The sequence below is a fragment of the Panthera tigris genome, chromosome A2, assembly GCF_018350195.1.
Source record: "Panthera tigris isolate Pti1 chromosome A2, P.tigris_Pti1_mat1.1, whole genome shotgun sequence".
NCBI lineage: Eukaryota > Metazoa > Chordata > Mammalia > Carnivora > Felidae > Panthera > Panthera tigris.
In genome coordinates, this window is record NC_056661.1 from 65,383,771 (window position 1) to 65,398,114 (window position 14,344).

At 51.3% G+C, this 14,344-nt stretch overlaps 1 protein-coding gene across 1 annotated transcript in view; it reads right to left on the bottom strand.

Moving 5' to 3' along the window:
- The window catches only part of COBL (cordon-bleu WH2 repeat protein), a 188,875-nt gene that overhangs the window by 55,190 nt on the left and 119,341 nt on the right, over positions 1-14,344 (bottom strand). Inside the window, exons 13-14 of the mRNA XM_042977199.1 lie at positions 10,341-10,479; positions 6,388-6,561 (exon numbers count right to left, since the gene is read on the bottom strand). Coding sequence (XP_042833133.1) covers positions 6,388-6,561; positions 10,341-10,479 — 313 coding nt within the window. The remainder of the gene's footprint in view (positions 1-6,387; positions 6,562-10,340; positions 10,480-14,344) is intronic.

The following is a 14,344-nucleotide window of genomic DNA, read 5'->3' on the forward strand; positions in this document are numbered from 1 at the left end:
TGTGTCACTATAACCATGTTATATTCCACTGTCACTATATTCCATGTCACTGTCACTATATTCCACTGTCACTATAACCATGCTAAGAAGCTCAGCACAGGACCAGAGACTTATTCACGAGGACCTCTGCGCCGTAAGGCTTTGAGAGGTGACACAGCTCAGTCGTTTTTCTCCTACATGGGCAATAAGTAAATACCGACTCAGACTCCACAGGCCGTCCTGGCCTCAGCTGCCGGGACAGAGCTGCAAGCAGGAACCAGGGGAGAGGAGACTCAGCTCTGCCCCAGGGGATGGCAGGGACAAAGACCTTGAGAGCTGGGCACACACACCTCCCAGTGGCCCCCAGCTGACTCTGAAAAGGCTGCATTTTATCCTACCAGAAGCTCACTCTACAAGAGATAAAACTATGTTGCTTATAGCAGGAAGTCATTTTATTTATTATTTTTTAGAAGTTTATTTATTTATTTTGGGGAAGAGAGAGAGAGTGGGGGAGTGAACCCAAGTGGGGGAGGTGCAGAGAGGTAGGGAGAGAGAGAATCCCAAGCAGGTTCCACGCCGTCGGCACAGAGCCCGAAGTGGGGCTCGATCCCACGAACCCATGAGATCGTGACCTGAGCTGAACTCAGGAGTAGGACGCTTAACTGACTGAGCCACCCAGGCGCCCCTGCGGGCAATTTTCAATGAGACATGGGATCCCAAAGTGGATTGGCCAGACACACTTCTGATATCCTCTTAGCAGCTAAAAAGATTACGAGGAAACCAAGCTCTTTAGTCTCTGGGTACCAAGTGGGCATGTGCAAATGTTAGGAGTTCCGATTTCCACTAGTTCTCTGGTCTGCAGAAGCAGGAATTGAGAAATGTAGGCGGAGGCCAGGCGTGAAGTGGCCAGTCCGGCCTTCAAAGCGTCCCCTGAGGAGGGCAGTTCCTCGGTCATTTCTGACTTTCAGATGCTTGGCCGTGCCGTCTTTCGCCGTCCACTTCATCTCCGCCATTGGCTCACGGGCCTCTCTCTGCTCCCACTCACAACGTGCCCTCCGCTCTTCAGATGGCAACCACACCAAGGGTCATGGCCTGAGATGTGGATACCGGGGGCCGTTTGTGCAGCGTGCCTCCCCTCTATGTCCAGTTAACAGAGTGTTGACAAGTGACTTCCACATGCCAGAGAAAGTTGACCTTTTTCCCGGCTGTTGGGTTGGGCTTCCATCATCTCAGGTGATTCTGTCCTCACCAGAGACTGGTCAGCTACTCCCCAGCTGTGGTCAATGAGACGTAAGGAAAGATCCACAGTTGGGGGGCTTCTGGGAAAGGTTCCCCCTGAAACCATTAGAAGACACGGTCTCTCCTCCTCTGAAAATTCTTGTGTCTGGATATGGTGTGTGGAACGGCCAGAGCCCCCTCAGTACCAGCCCGGGCAGGAGGAAGTCGACCCCAAAGATGATTTAGAGAGGATACTGGTCGGCCCTCAGTCCCTGATGACAACTTTAGGCTTCACTGAAGTCTGGGGTTCCAGCTGAAGGAGATGAAAGTTTCCCCACACTGCGGAGGAAGGCTGGAGAGCGGTTTCTCTTCCTTTGGGCGTCTGTTGTCACAGAACACATTACCTCAAGAAGCAGAGTCTTAACACAAGAAGCATTAATTATCTCCAATTTTCTGTGGGCACAGCTGGCTGGTTGCCTCTGACAGAAGGTCTCTCACAAGGCTGCAGCCAAGGTGCCACTGGGCTGTGGTCTCAACCATGGGGGCTCCTGAGGGAGCTTCCAGACTCACTCCACAGGGTGTTGTCTGGACTCAGTTCCCATGCTCGGTGGGCTGAGGACCTCAGTCGCTCACTGGCTGTTGGCTGGAAGCTCCCTCAGTTGTTTGCCATGTGGGTCTCCTCACAGAGCAGCTCTCAACATGGCGGCTGGCTCCCCTCGGAGTGAGCGAGGCAGAGAGGGTATCCAAGATGGAAACCACAGTTGTTGTTTTTTAACCTAACCTCAGAAGTGACAAGTGACATCCCACTACTTCTGCCATATTCTCTTCTTTGATGTCAGTCACTGAAGTCAGCCGGTGTCCAAGGGGAGAGGATTGTACAACGGGGCGCACGCGGGAGGCGGGGACCTTTGGGACCCACTTTAGCGGTATCCACCACACCGCTGAAGGCATCCTAACAGGTAGGCCAGAGCAGGAAACAAGAAAGTGGCAAAGTCTGGGTTGCTGACCGCTACTGAGATCCTCACATCTTTCTCAAGTACGACCACGAGTGTGGATGAGCACTGACTCTACGGAGAGTACCCCACAGACAGAGCGAAGCAGGGACTGGTTGCCCTTGAGCCCGGAAAACATCTTAGTTCGATAAAGCTAATCGAACATCGAGTGTCATCGTAGTGTGATACTTAGGATCGACAGCGAGACTTATTCTGGTATATTCTGCGACTGAATCTATGCTGTGTGTCAGGCATCACGTTGAAGAGCGGATACAATAGGAAATGAGACCGGTGCAGCCTCCAAGTGGTTAGCAGAGCAGCACCTTCAAGTGTGTGTAATACAACGTGGGGAGGAAACACCCAGATGGGGGAGAAATCTGCACTGGAGGGGTGGCTTCCTGAGGCGGTGGTGGGGTGTGTTGAGCACGCCGAGTTCACATCAACCTGACCCCCATGCGGGGTGTACCCAGGGGGAGCCGGGGAGCGGGCTGGACACAGGTGGCCTCCGGGAGCCGGAAACACACGTGAACGGATGTTCACTGTTCTTCTGCCCACAAACCATACATTGGCTCCAAAAGAGTGCAGGGGTCACAGTCAAAAGCGGCATTGACCCAGACCACAAGGTCTTCTCCCGGTGGCGTGGCTGCAGGCGAATGCGGTTTTCGTGGCCGTGTGTCACGTGCTGGTGGCACTTAAGCAAGAAGACGGGAAACGAGGCATCCAGCTCGTTGTCAGGTCGGCTGGGGAGGCTGGCGGTGGACGGGAATGTGGCGCCAGCCAAGCATGAGGACGGAGACCGTGCCAAGACCCTACAGAGGTCGGGGTCGGGGCTAGGGAACGGCCGGAACAGAAGGTTCTGGAGACATCAGAATGAAGGGCAGTGCCCTGGAAGACCCATTTCACATCTTCTTGCTCTTTTCCCATGTACAGACCATCATCTACCGGCTCTTTCTTTTTATCCATGAAGGCTGGACGAGCTCACGGTTTTCAACAAAATGCATTTTTTTGTCTTTCTAACAACCCGAGTGGACTATACTCTGTGTTGCAGAAACAACAATCATCATGCAAAGCCAAAGGATTCCCCGTGGGGGGGTTCTTGGTCTGGTGGCGAAAACAGCATGGGGGTGGACGGAACCAAGACTGAGGGTCAAACATACTCTAATGAGGATTCCTGCTGTACCCATATTGCAGTAAGACCCCGGGCCAGGGATGGAAGTCCTTCTGACTCAGTCTCTCACAGGGACAGAACCTACCCCCCGTGCTGCGGTGGGGTCTGAGTGAGGTGTCACGTGAGATGCCTCGTGGACCGCCCAGCCGTCGTCGGTAGTCAGGGTCCGTCTCCACCAGGAGCGTATCGTTTCTTTCACAAGGAACGTGCATCTGACGCCGAATGCAGGAGGAAGTGGACAAGAGCTTGTGGCCGGTGTGAAAGGGTCTATACGGAGCTTCCCTCCACAGCTACGGAGAGTCAGAAATCTGGGCGGCTCAGTTGCTTAAGCAACTGACTCTTGATCTCAGCTCAGGGCATGATCTCAGTTTGTGAGTTCGAGCCCCAGCGTCAGGGTGTGTGCTGACGGCACACAGCCTGCTTAGGATTCTCTCTCTCTCTCTTTCTCTGCCCCTCCCCTGTGCGCTCTGTCCCTCTCTCAAAATAAATAAATAAACTTAAACACACACACACACACACACACACACACACACGAATAGCCTGAAATCTAACTGGAAGAGTAGATAACATGTAGATGCCTGCAAGGCAAACACGCATCCAATATTCACGTGCTAATAGCCCGTAGCTCCCTTGAGACAAGATAGTGCCCCAATTTCAACATCTTGTGAAAAAATAAGACCGAAGACAATCAACGATTTGTTTTCCTTAACTGCTCTGAACTCCTGAACCAAAGAAGGCCAGGTTGCATTCTGCCTGCTTGGGCAGGAGATCTCAGTTTTTTTTTTTTTTTTTCTTCTTAATACAGGACTTTCTACAACTGCTTTAATGTTTGTTTATTTTTGAGAGAAAGAGAGAGAGAGAGTGCGTACGCACATGTGTGTGCGCGGGGGGGGGGGGGGACAGAGAGAGAGAGGGAGACCCAGAATCCGAAGCAGGCTCCAGGCTCCCAGCTGTCAGCACAGACCCCGACACAGGGCTCGAACCCACGAACTGTGAGATCATGACCTGAGCTGAAGTCGGACGCTTAACCAACTGAGCCCCCCAGGAGCCCCAGGAGATCCCAGGTTTTACTGCTATAGAAAATGGGCAAGAAAGTTCTGCTAATTAGGTAAAAGAACAGCTCTGAGTTGGATGCCCCAAGTTCTGGTGCAGGAGCAGCCAGGATGGGAACAGGAAGAGGAGGAGCCTGGCTACCTGCAGGCGCTAACACCCCATAGCACCCCCCCCCCCATGCCTCCTGCCCTTTCTCACTCTTTTACTGGCATTTCTGTGGCTGCACGGGAGGCGAAGAGAAAGGCAGGGAGTTAGGAATGGTGACCGGAGGGCAAAGGAGGCTCTGATGACCAGGGTCTGGGGAAATGAACGCATGGAGAGAATAATCCAGAACCCCAGCGGAAATGGAGCCGTGAAGCAAGACGGTGAACCTCATCTCCTGTCTGTTGCCTGCCGACTCCTTTGGAAAGTCTGCTAAGGGCAGGGGCGGGGAAGGATTCCACAGTGGAAGAAATCTTTCGTCCCCAAGCCTGATGCCGGCCTTTGTAAGCAGCCCCCCCGCCCCGCCCCAGATCCTGCCCAGCGGTCTCCCCAGCAGAGCGCCCTTCGAGCACAGGAGGAAGTGAGAGCCCGCTGGTTAGCATCAGTTCCGACTTTGGGAAGCACAGGAAGCCTGACTCTCCCATCCCGGGTCGGTCTCGTGACCGCTCCCTGGTTGCCCACGGCCTGTGTTCGGCTTTGTCATTTTTCCTCAGCTACTCCTCCCTCACCGGGTCCCCCACGGATGAGAATCTGTGTGTGAGGACGGCAGCCACGGTGTAGACCGCCAAAGCCCACGGCCTTGGCACGTGGGGCTCAAGATCTCTTCAGAGACGGCACAGCTCCAGAGTCATCTGTGCCTCAGCTGTTCTCTTTCTGACCGAGAATGTCTCATCCTTTGTTTTTTCGTGCCCTGTAGAAAGTGCTTGCTTCCAGAAGCATGTCCAACGTCAAGAGGATCAAATGTGTCTGAAGGATGGAAAGGCAGTATGTGTAAAGAAAGAGGAAGTGAATCCGGATGATTTTTCCTCCAGGAGTAGGTAAGTAATTCCGCCATCCTCTTCTTTACCCAGAAGCTGGCAGCGAGTTAATCGTCATTTCCAAAGAAGACAAAGATCAAGTGGTCCCACGGCAGGAGAGTATGAACTTCCTAACCGGAAGGCTGCACCCACCCACGGGCACCGGCTGTTTCCTGGGCGGAAGGCAGGGTGACACGGGGCTATTACGAAAAGGGAACGCGCCCCTTTATAACGAAGTCTCGCTACCGAGCTGGGGCATCCTGAAAGGGGCGAGCACGGGCTTGGTGTGCCGATGACGCCATCGGAACATAGACGGTTGAATCTATAAAAGGACTCCCGCGTCTGGAGGCGCGAGTGCCATACGCAGTACTTGCTGAAGCCCTAAAGAAATCTCTGGAGACAGGGAAGAAAGCCCGATCTCAGCCAGGGTGTGGCAAGAGGTAGAAAACAAGGAGACTTTCATTCTGGCTATTGCTAGGCGGAGCTCAAGCTGCTTCCCCTTCTGCTGCCTCAGTTTCCCTTTCCACACTAGTACTGCCTGGCCACTGACCATACGATTCAAAGGACCTGGTTTCGAACGTGGCTCTCCTCGGCGCTCACGGCTGGCCGGAGCGAGCTTCACAGCAAAATCACAGAGCTGGGCTGCGTGGGCTCCTGCTCTCCCCAGACACTGCAAGGTTGGCTGTCATGTGGGGAACGGTGGCTCCTAGCAGACTGTCTCCACCCACCCGGTACGATTCTGGCAGAGGTCGGACCCCAGGGTGAGTGGTTAATGAGTTACGCCATTCTTTCCAGGGCCCTGCATAGCGTTCAGAGTGCATTCACTGTGACATCGGACACACCACATCGAGCATTTGGAAAGAAAAGCCAGAGAACAAAGCCACAAACACCCCGAGGCAAGAATGGAAAGTCTGGAAACACAGCCCTGACACGGGTGACCAGAGCACAAGAGTAGGGAAAGGAAACGAGAGGCACGTACGTGTGGGTCTCGGGTCGGGGGCCTCGGAACCAGCACTTTCCCCAGGAAAGCCGAGAGGCTCTGCCACGTCTGTGTCAGGAGGAGGGTAGGGCGGGGGTGGGGGGAGCACTAACTGGGGGGGCCCCCGAGCAGTGCCTCTGGGAGGCTTTTGTGGCACCTGCCGTCGTCCGACACCTACATGGAATCAATGGGGGTTACTTCAGAAGGTTAAGCCGAAAGACTCTGCCCTCCAGCAGGGGGACACGTGGCATCATTCCCCCAGGCACCAAACACAGCCTCATGGCACCAATCCAGACACACCCAGCACCAAACCCAGCCACACCTGGCATCCAATCCATCCACACTCGGTACCAACGTCAACCTCACCTCGAGCATCAAATCCAACCACACCTGTCATCAAGTCCAGCTACACCCGGTGTCTAAAGTCAACTTCACCAAATGGAACCGCACCTGCCAACAAAATCCAGCCACGCCGGGGACCAAATTCAAACTCGCAAGGCATCAAATCCAATCTCACTCACGCTTCAGAATTTTACACACGGTGTCCTCGCCTTGGGCCAATCTGGTGATACCTTCTTGTTTGCCGTTTCTGGCAAGCACGACTCCTCTCCGATGCTGGGCTTGAAATTATTCTTAAAAGCCCCCTCGGCAGCTGCGTTAAGTTAAAAGGAACTCCTTTTATTCAGGTTTGTTTGTATTAGGTTTGCGGAATTATCTTTTAGCTTACTTTTGTTACTTTTACCGATTAATTCTTGCAGATCGAAGAACCACTAATTCAGCTCACGTCTTTAAGCCTGTTTATATCCTCAATCTCTTCCATCGTTTAGGGTAAGAGTCTTCAAACTTTATTTGAAGAGGGTCCCAGGGCGCCTGGGTGGCTCAGTCGGTCAAGCATCCGACTTTGACTCCGGTCATGATCTCGTGGTTCGTGGCTTCGAGCCCCGTGTCGGGCTCTGACAGTGTGGAGCCTGCTTGGGATTCTCTCTCTCTCTCTGCACCCCCCTCCCCGCTCATGCTTTCTCTCTCTCTCAAAAAATAAGTAAATAAACTTAAAAAAAATGAAGAGGGTTGTGACTTGGGCAAAGTGTTCGGGGTGGCGTCGTGCTCCATCTGACCCTGGAACCCTCAGGGCATCCCTCTCTGCTCTTGACACACTGGGCATCCACCTGCCATTTTATAGGAAAATGATTTTCTTCTGCTACTAAGATTTTTGAAAGTCAACGACTTAACAAAGCCATATAAATCACTTGTGTCGTAAGCCATGCTTCCTAGGATTTGTTTTAGAAACGTTTTCTTCAAGCTTTAATGTCTGAAGATCTTTCTTTTAAATGTTTGTTTATTTCGAGGGAGAGACAGAGTGAGTGAAGAAGGGGCAGAGAAAGACACAGAGAGAGAGAGAATCCCAAGCTGACTCACACGGTCAGCACAGAGCCTGATGTGGGGTTTGAACTCACGAACCGTGAGATCCTGACCTGAGCCGAAACCAAGAGTCAGACGCTTAATCGACGGAGCCACTCAGGCACCCCCAAGCTTTAATGTTTAGGATCATCTTGTAATGAACACATTCTGTGTTTCATGACCATCATCAGATTATTAATAAAAAGATTAAGAAATATAATTTCTTCATCAAGAGATATATCCAATCTCTTGATTACAGTTCTTCCAACGTGGAAAAATATGGATGTCCCCATAGCTAGACATCACTTTTCCCTTCCAAGTGCAAAGAAGCACGATCGGTCTGGGTGAGAGTTATCTGTTTGGTCCAGGTAAGTAACGTTAAATGAGAGGGCATCCCCCTAGGGCGACACACGTAGGAGGAAGAGGCTTTGTGCCGGAAGCTTTTCTACTGGAAAGCTTATTTTTGTTTGCCAATAAATTTGGGTCAGACTCAATTCCAGTAAAATAATACTATTTTAGTGCAAGTTTTAACTTTTCCCCCCTTTTATATCTAGATATCAGAATAGAATGATGCTCTTGTGTGTGTGTCTGTGTGTGTGTGTGTGTGTGTGTGTGTGTGTGTGTGTGTGTGACTGGACAGGGGCTACTTTAAAGATTTTTATCTGTTAACGTAAAGCCTAGACTTTGGTTCAAAGAGCGGCCTGTGGGCGGCTAGCGTGCTGTGAGTTCATGGGGATTGCTGATAGGGACACAAGTCTCACTGAAAACTGCCACCATGACCTCTACCACCCTCCTGAGCTCCCAAAGCAGCCAAGGTCCCTTTCAGTAGGAAGGGGGCTTCTGGCTTCCTTCTCCACCTTCACAAACCAAAGTTCACGGACGACAGACAGAGACAGAGAGAGACGAGTAGTGCATCACTGCCGTCCATAACTCCTCTTTGTAACATGCTCCTCGCAGGGGAACTGTCCCTACGGTTTTCATTGGGCAAACACCCGCCTCCCTCTCCTGTGACACCCGTGGGCGCTGGCTGACTGCCCACACCTGGGCCAGGTCCTCCAAGCATCAGGCCTTCAAAGCCGAATTGGGGGGGGCCCTCCCTTGGGTTGAAACGGGGTGTCTGGCCTGGAGGCTGGCAGGGCTCAACCACAGCCACACCACCACTTAGAGTGGACGCTTCCTAGGGTTGTGACAAGGGACTGTACATCTGAGCTGTCATCCCTTTACAGCAAGAGTGGGTGAGAGCTCGGGAGGGAGAATGGTGGTCTCGTCATAAAAGAGGGAGACACCTCAGATTTATTTTGAGGAGCTACTGATCATGTACTCTGCGAACAGGATGGTATTTTCCTTTGGTAAAAAGAAAAAACGGACATGAAATATAGGTTACTGGTCCTTAGGATAACCACATCTCTGGCTGTGAAAGGCTGACATCAGAAGAGACGTATTGACCAGGGGAAAAAAAAATGCTACAAACAGCCAAGTTGCTTGTATGGGAGTCTGGGACACTGATGATGCAAGCACTTATCCCTGGGGGGCTTCTTTTTGGGGGCCACAGCCATTAGGTCAAGGCCAAAACACGAGGGTGCTGAGTGGAGTGAACAGCGTTGGGCATGGCCGTCAGATGGCCTCTGTCGTGAGCTGATCCTCCCATGATCTCAGGAAACCCCTACTCTTCCTTTTCCTCCATAAATGAAATAACAAACACTGAATGGTTTTAAAATTACATTAACCAGGGGCGCCTGGGTGGCTTAGTGGGTTGAGCGTCCGACTTCGGCTCAGGTCAACGATCTCGAGGTTCGTGGGTTCAAGCCCTGACAGCTTGGAGCCTGGAGCCGGCTTCGGATTCTGTGTCTCCCTCTCTCTCTGCCCCTCCCTGCTCGCGCTCTGTCTTTCCCTCCCTCTCAAAAACAAACAGACAGTACAAAAATTTTAAATTAAATGAACTATCCACAGCTCATAGAGCTAGAGACCCCGGTCCCTTTCCTCTGTGCCACTTGTAACATGAGTTGGTGGCATTTAATGATCTAATGGGTCTCTCTGCTCACAGATATTATGGTTCCATCCTGTTCCCTTTGGATTCTCTTTTCCTCAAAAAGTATCACGGTCTCTGCTACAGATATAAAAGGGGAAATCAATTTCAAACAGGGTGGTCGAGAAATTACTACACTGTTGTCAACTGATCTATGAATCTCCTGGGGACCAGAGGCCTTTCGAAACAGCTTCCAGGGATGTCATCCCAAGAACTTTACATCCTTCCATCAGGGAGACATGCATCACACACGCACACACACATGCACACACGTGCACATCCCACTCGCTCTCTCCCGAGCTGCCACAGCCATCCTCCACCCTCTCCGACCCCCGCCTTCCACCTGCCTCCACGATGCCCGGAAAACAGACCTTCGGGATGGACTCGCAAGTGTTTATTTCCAGACTTTCTTTCCTTAGCATAAATGTTTCCCCAGTTAGCGCCCTCGTGGGCGAGGCGACTGCAGGGGTTAAGGGCAGCGCTAACACTCCACGCAAGACAAGACTCGGACGCATGCGGACACACTCACCCGTGGCGCTCTTCCTGTTCTCTTCCTGGTCCTGAGTGCGAGGGGGCACCAGGGGGCTTGGCGGCGGGGGCTGCGGCGGAGGGGGCGCGGGCGCCCGCCTCTTCTTCTTCTGCAAGTCAATCTGTGACCCCAGAGATACCTGGGAAGCCCAAAGGAAGGCAACGGTGAGCGTCAGGGCGTTTCTGTCAGGGGGCAGCGTGCATGGGGCCACGTCACTTGGAGAAGCTGGCCCGTGTGACGCGGGGCTCGAAGGAGGGTTGGCAGATTGCCAGACTCCTTCCTGGGGCCCCTGGGCAGGTGGAGGATGCCCCGGTGTGGGGGCTCGCCATGCTGCCCAGGAGTGGTCCTCAGGTGGCCCAAGGATGCTCAGACATCCTCAAGACCCGCCCTGCCCCCCGAAGCATGGGGAGCTGGGGCTCTGCCCCATGTTACCAAGGGATTTCAGGCCAGTCAGGGGACTTGGGAACCCCGCCTCAGCATAAATATGAGAAAGGGGAACCCTCAGCCCTTAATTAAATGCAAAAGAGAACTATTCCTTCTGGAAACTTTACCGGGGCCACCCTGACTTGTGCCCTTGCAGGGGGAGAGCAGAAGGGGACGGCCCAGGGCTCCCTCTGCCCCGACTTCCATCTGCTCTGCTGCCCCTGCATGTTCCCGAGCCGCCAGGACTAGTAACCGTCCACGGACTGGCCACCCCCTGGACCAGCAGTGACAATGAAGTTTGTCAGTGTGTGGCTCCTGGAGCCAGCCTATGGGACATCCAGCTCCCGTCCGCGCAGAAACCCGGATCCCACCAAACACTTCTAACATCGCCAAATTCACAGCTTGGGGAGGCGGTCAGTCCCGGGCGGGTCTGATGGTTGAAGGGACGCTCTTCTAGTGTGTGAGACCTTGTCCGCTGACTGCACTTCTTTGTTTGGAAAAGACTACGGAATCTGCTCTCTTCGTCATTACAGAGTTTTCGTGCGTTCATTCTCAGCAATGAAAATTGATTGAGACAACCCTGCGTGTGCAAGTGTGGAGTGTATGCAAACGGATGACCAGGAAGACCCCGTCTCTACCTGTCCCCGCCCGCAGGGGGCTTCTGCTGAGCTGCTTCCAAAGGGTCCCTAGGGTTCAAGGACTTGCCCTGGGAGGGCTGCCTACCAACCCCACCCCGCTGTGGTACCTGCTCTATGCTTGGTGCTTCCTGGCGTATGAACCCGGGTCCCCAGTGCGTGTTCCAGAACTCACGACCACGGAGGGAAATTCATTCCTATTCTGGGTCGGGACTGGTGTTTCCTGGGTGTGTGGGTGTGGGCACGTGTGTGTATAAAAAGTCTCCTTTCAAATTGTTCTCAGTAATACGCAATGTATCGCAACGTAAGATTTTTTTATTTTTTAAAGTTTTTAAGTTGTTATTTATTTTGAGAAAGAGAGAGTGAGAGCAGGGGAGGGGCAGAGAGGGAGAGAGAATCCCAAGCAGGCTCCGCGCTGTCAGCACAGAGTCGGACGTGGGGCTCGAACCCACGAACCGTGAGATCATGACTTGAGCCAAAATCAAGAGTCGGATGCCCAATCGACTGAGCCACCCAGGCACCCCTCGCAAGGTAAATTTATAGTTAAAAATTACATAAGCAAAGGAAGGGGAAAAAAAAATCCCTTCATTAAACACTCAGATAAACTACCAACAGTTAGCAGACATTTTTCTGGTCTTCACTTTTTCTTTTAAAAGTCAGAGATTATCCACCCTTCTACTACAATATACCATAACCACCTCCTGTACCTTTATAATTCTCTAATGTATTTTCTGTAGAACATGGAGACGAGGAAAAATCGGGTCATGCCACGAAGCTCAGAGTCTAACCAGCTGCCCCTGGTCCATTGACCCCAGCCCAGCAGAACTCCTTCAAACTCTTCTTTCTTTTGACATTTACTGTGTTTTTTATTTTTTATTTTAATTTTTAAAAATGTTTTTTTTTGAGAGAGTGAGAGAGAGACAGAGCACGAGTGAGGGAGGGGCAGAGAGAGAGAGAGAGAGAGAGAGAGAGAGAGAGAGAATCCCAAGCAGGCTCCACACCATCAGCACAGAGTCTGACACGGGGCTCAAGCTCACAAACTGTGAGATCATGACCTGAGCAGAAGTCGGATGCTCAACTGACTGGGCCACCCAGGTGCCCCTACTCTGTTTTTTAAAATCATAAGCTTATTCTGCCATTTCTTGACTTTTTTGTGCTAGATACTGGCTTTCTGCTTCAGAAGATGAGGAGTCAGCTCTTTGAGACACATGCCCAGACCTACACGTATGTTTAATGGCTCTCCCTCGATCTTTCCAGAAATTACAGCACGGGATTAAATCAACATTCTCTAGCTTTATGTATCTAGTTTTAATAGGCAGAATCCCATAAAACAGAAATCTTCTTCAAGACGAGGCTTCTCCAGCTGAGACATTTCATGTGTATGTTGACGACATTTTCTTTCTAGATCATTCTAGATAAGTGATTTGTTTTCTGAGCTTGATAAGTGATTTGTTTTCTAACCTTGTTTCTGGGTTTCCTGGAAATGGCTTTTCCTTTACTCGGCTTTTTTTATCCCTGGTTTCCTGGATCCCATGCCTTTTTAAAAATGGACTTCCTCGCTGTAGTGGGGCATGGCCTCAGTCAGCTTCCGGAGGCAAGATGTGAGTGAGGTAAAAAAAAAAAAAATCTAAGGCTGTTCCTATTCTGTTACACTGAACAGCCAGTTATAGATGCCTATGGAGAGGGATCTAGGCTGGAAATAACAGACTCAAAATCCTGAGCTGTTACCCTACTGTCTCCTAGCTTGCAATCCCCAGTTCGCCACGGTGGCTCTGTCTTCTCTCCGTGGTCTTCTCCCTCTGCGAGCTCTAAGAACCCTCTCTCGCCCCTGGAGCCCTGACCTGTACAACAACATGGCCTGGGCTGGAGTCCTTTCCAGCCATGGTCTGGGGCCTCTGTGGGAGCCCTGAACTCTCTAACTCTCCACTTTCCTACCCAGTCATTGACGACAGTGTTGAAAGGCTTGGAGCCTTGGTTCTGGTACCTGGATTTCTTCCTTTGGTGTTGACAACAGTTCGTTAATGAATCGCGATGGTTCAAATGCTGTGGATTTGCCTACATGCGTTATTTGTGAGTTCACTCTTCTCAATGTCCTTAATTTTTAAAAGAAAAGAGGCTTTTAAAAAAATTCCTTTGTTAAAATTCTTCATTCCTTTACTTACACCTTTAGTTAGTCAGCAAGCAGGTGTTGGTCTCTTATCCTGTGACAGGAACTGCAGGCAATTTGAAGACGTGTAACTCTCCTGACCCCACGTTGTTCACAGTCTAATGAAGAAGACATAATTCTCTAACGTTTACATGATCTCCTAGGCTGGAAACACCACCCAAAGCTGTAGTTTGGGGCTTACTTGGGTACACGGTTCCTTCTGGGAATTCATGTTGATGAGCTGGGGCCTGCTAAGCTCCCACTGATGTCTGTATAATAATGACACGTTCCAGAATTCTGCTGAGTGTCGACATCAAGGTGGAGATAATTGGAAGGGAGGGGCAGGGAAGCATTTCTGGCTTACCCAGTCTGGAAAAGCAATTCACCTGTTGCAAGAAAGTTCTGGCTCACTGCTTGTTTCAAGCTTTGGGGAAGCATCGAATTCCTGGAGCTTTGCTGTCATGGTCTAGCTTCAACACCACGATCCCTCTTCCCAGAGATAAGGGCAGGCCACTCGACAAACACCTAGTTCCCAGACACAGAGCCACGCCTGATCAATTAATTAAGCTAATGCATTTGAAAAGCATTTGGCAAGCTCTGAGACCACTAATCAAGACAAGCTCTGATGGGCAAACATTTTTTCCTCAGGAGCTTTCAGGAGTTTTAAGGGGTTTAAACAACAGCGTTCTAGTAGATGTACCTACAGAATTCAAGGAAATATTATTTATATTAGCAGCAAAGATTTGGTAAACATTTACTAGGGTGCCGACTGTATCTCACATGACTGCCTCAAAACAGAG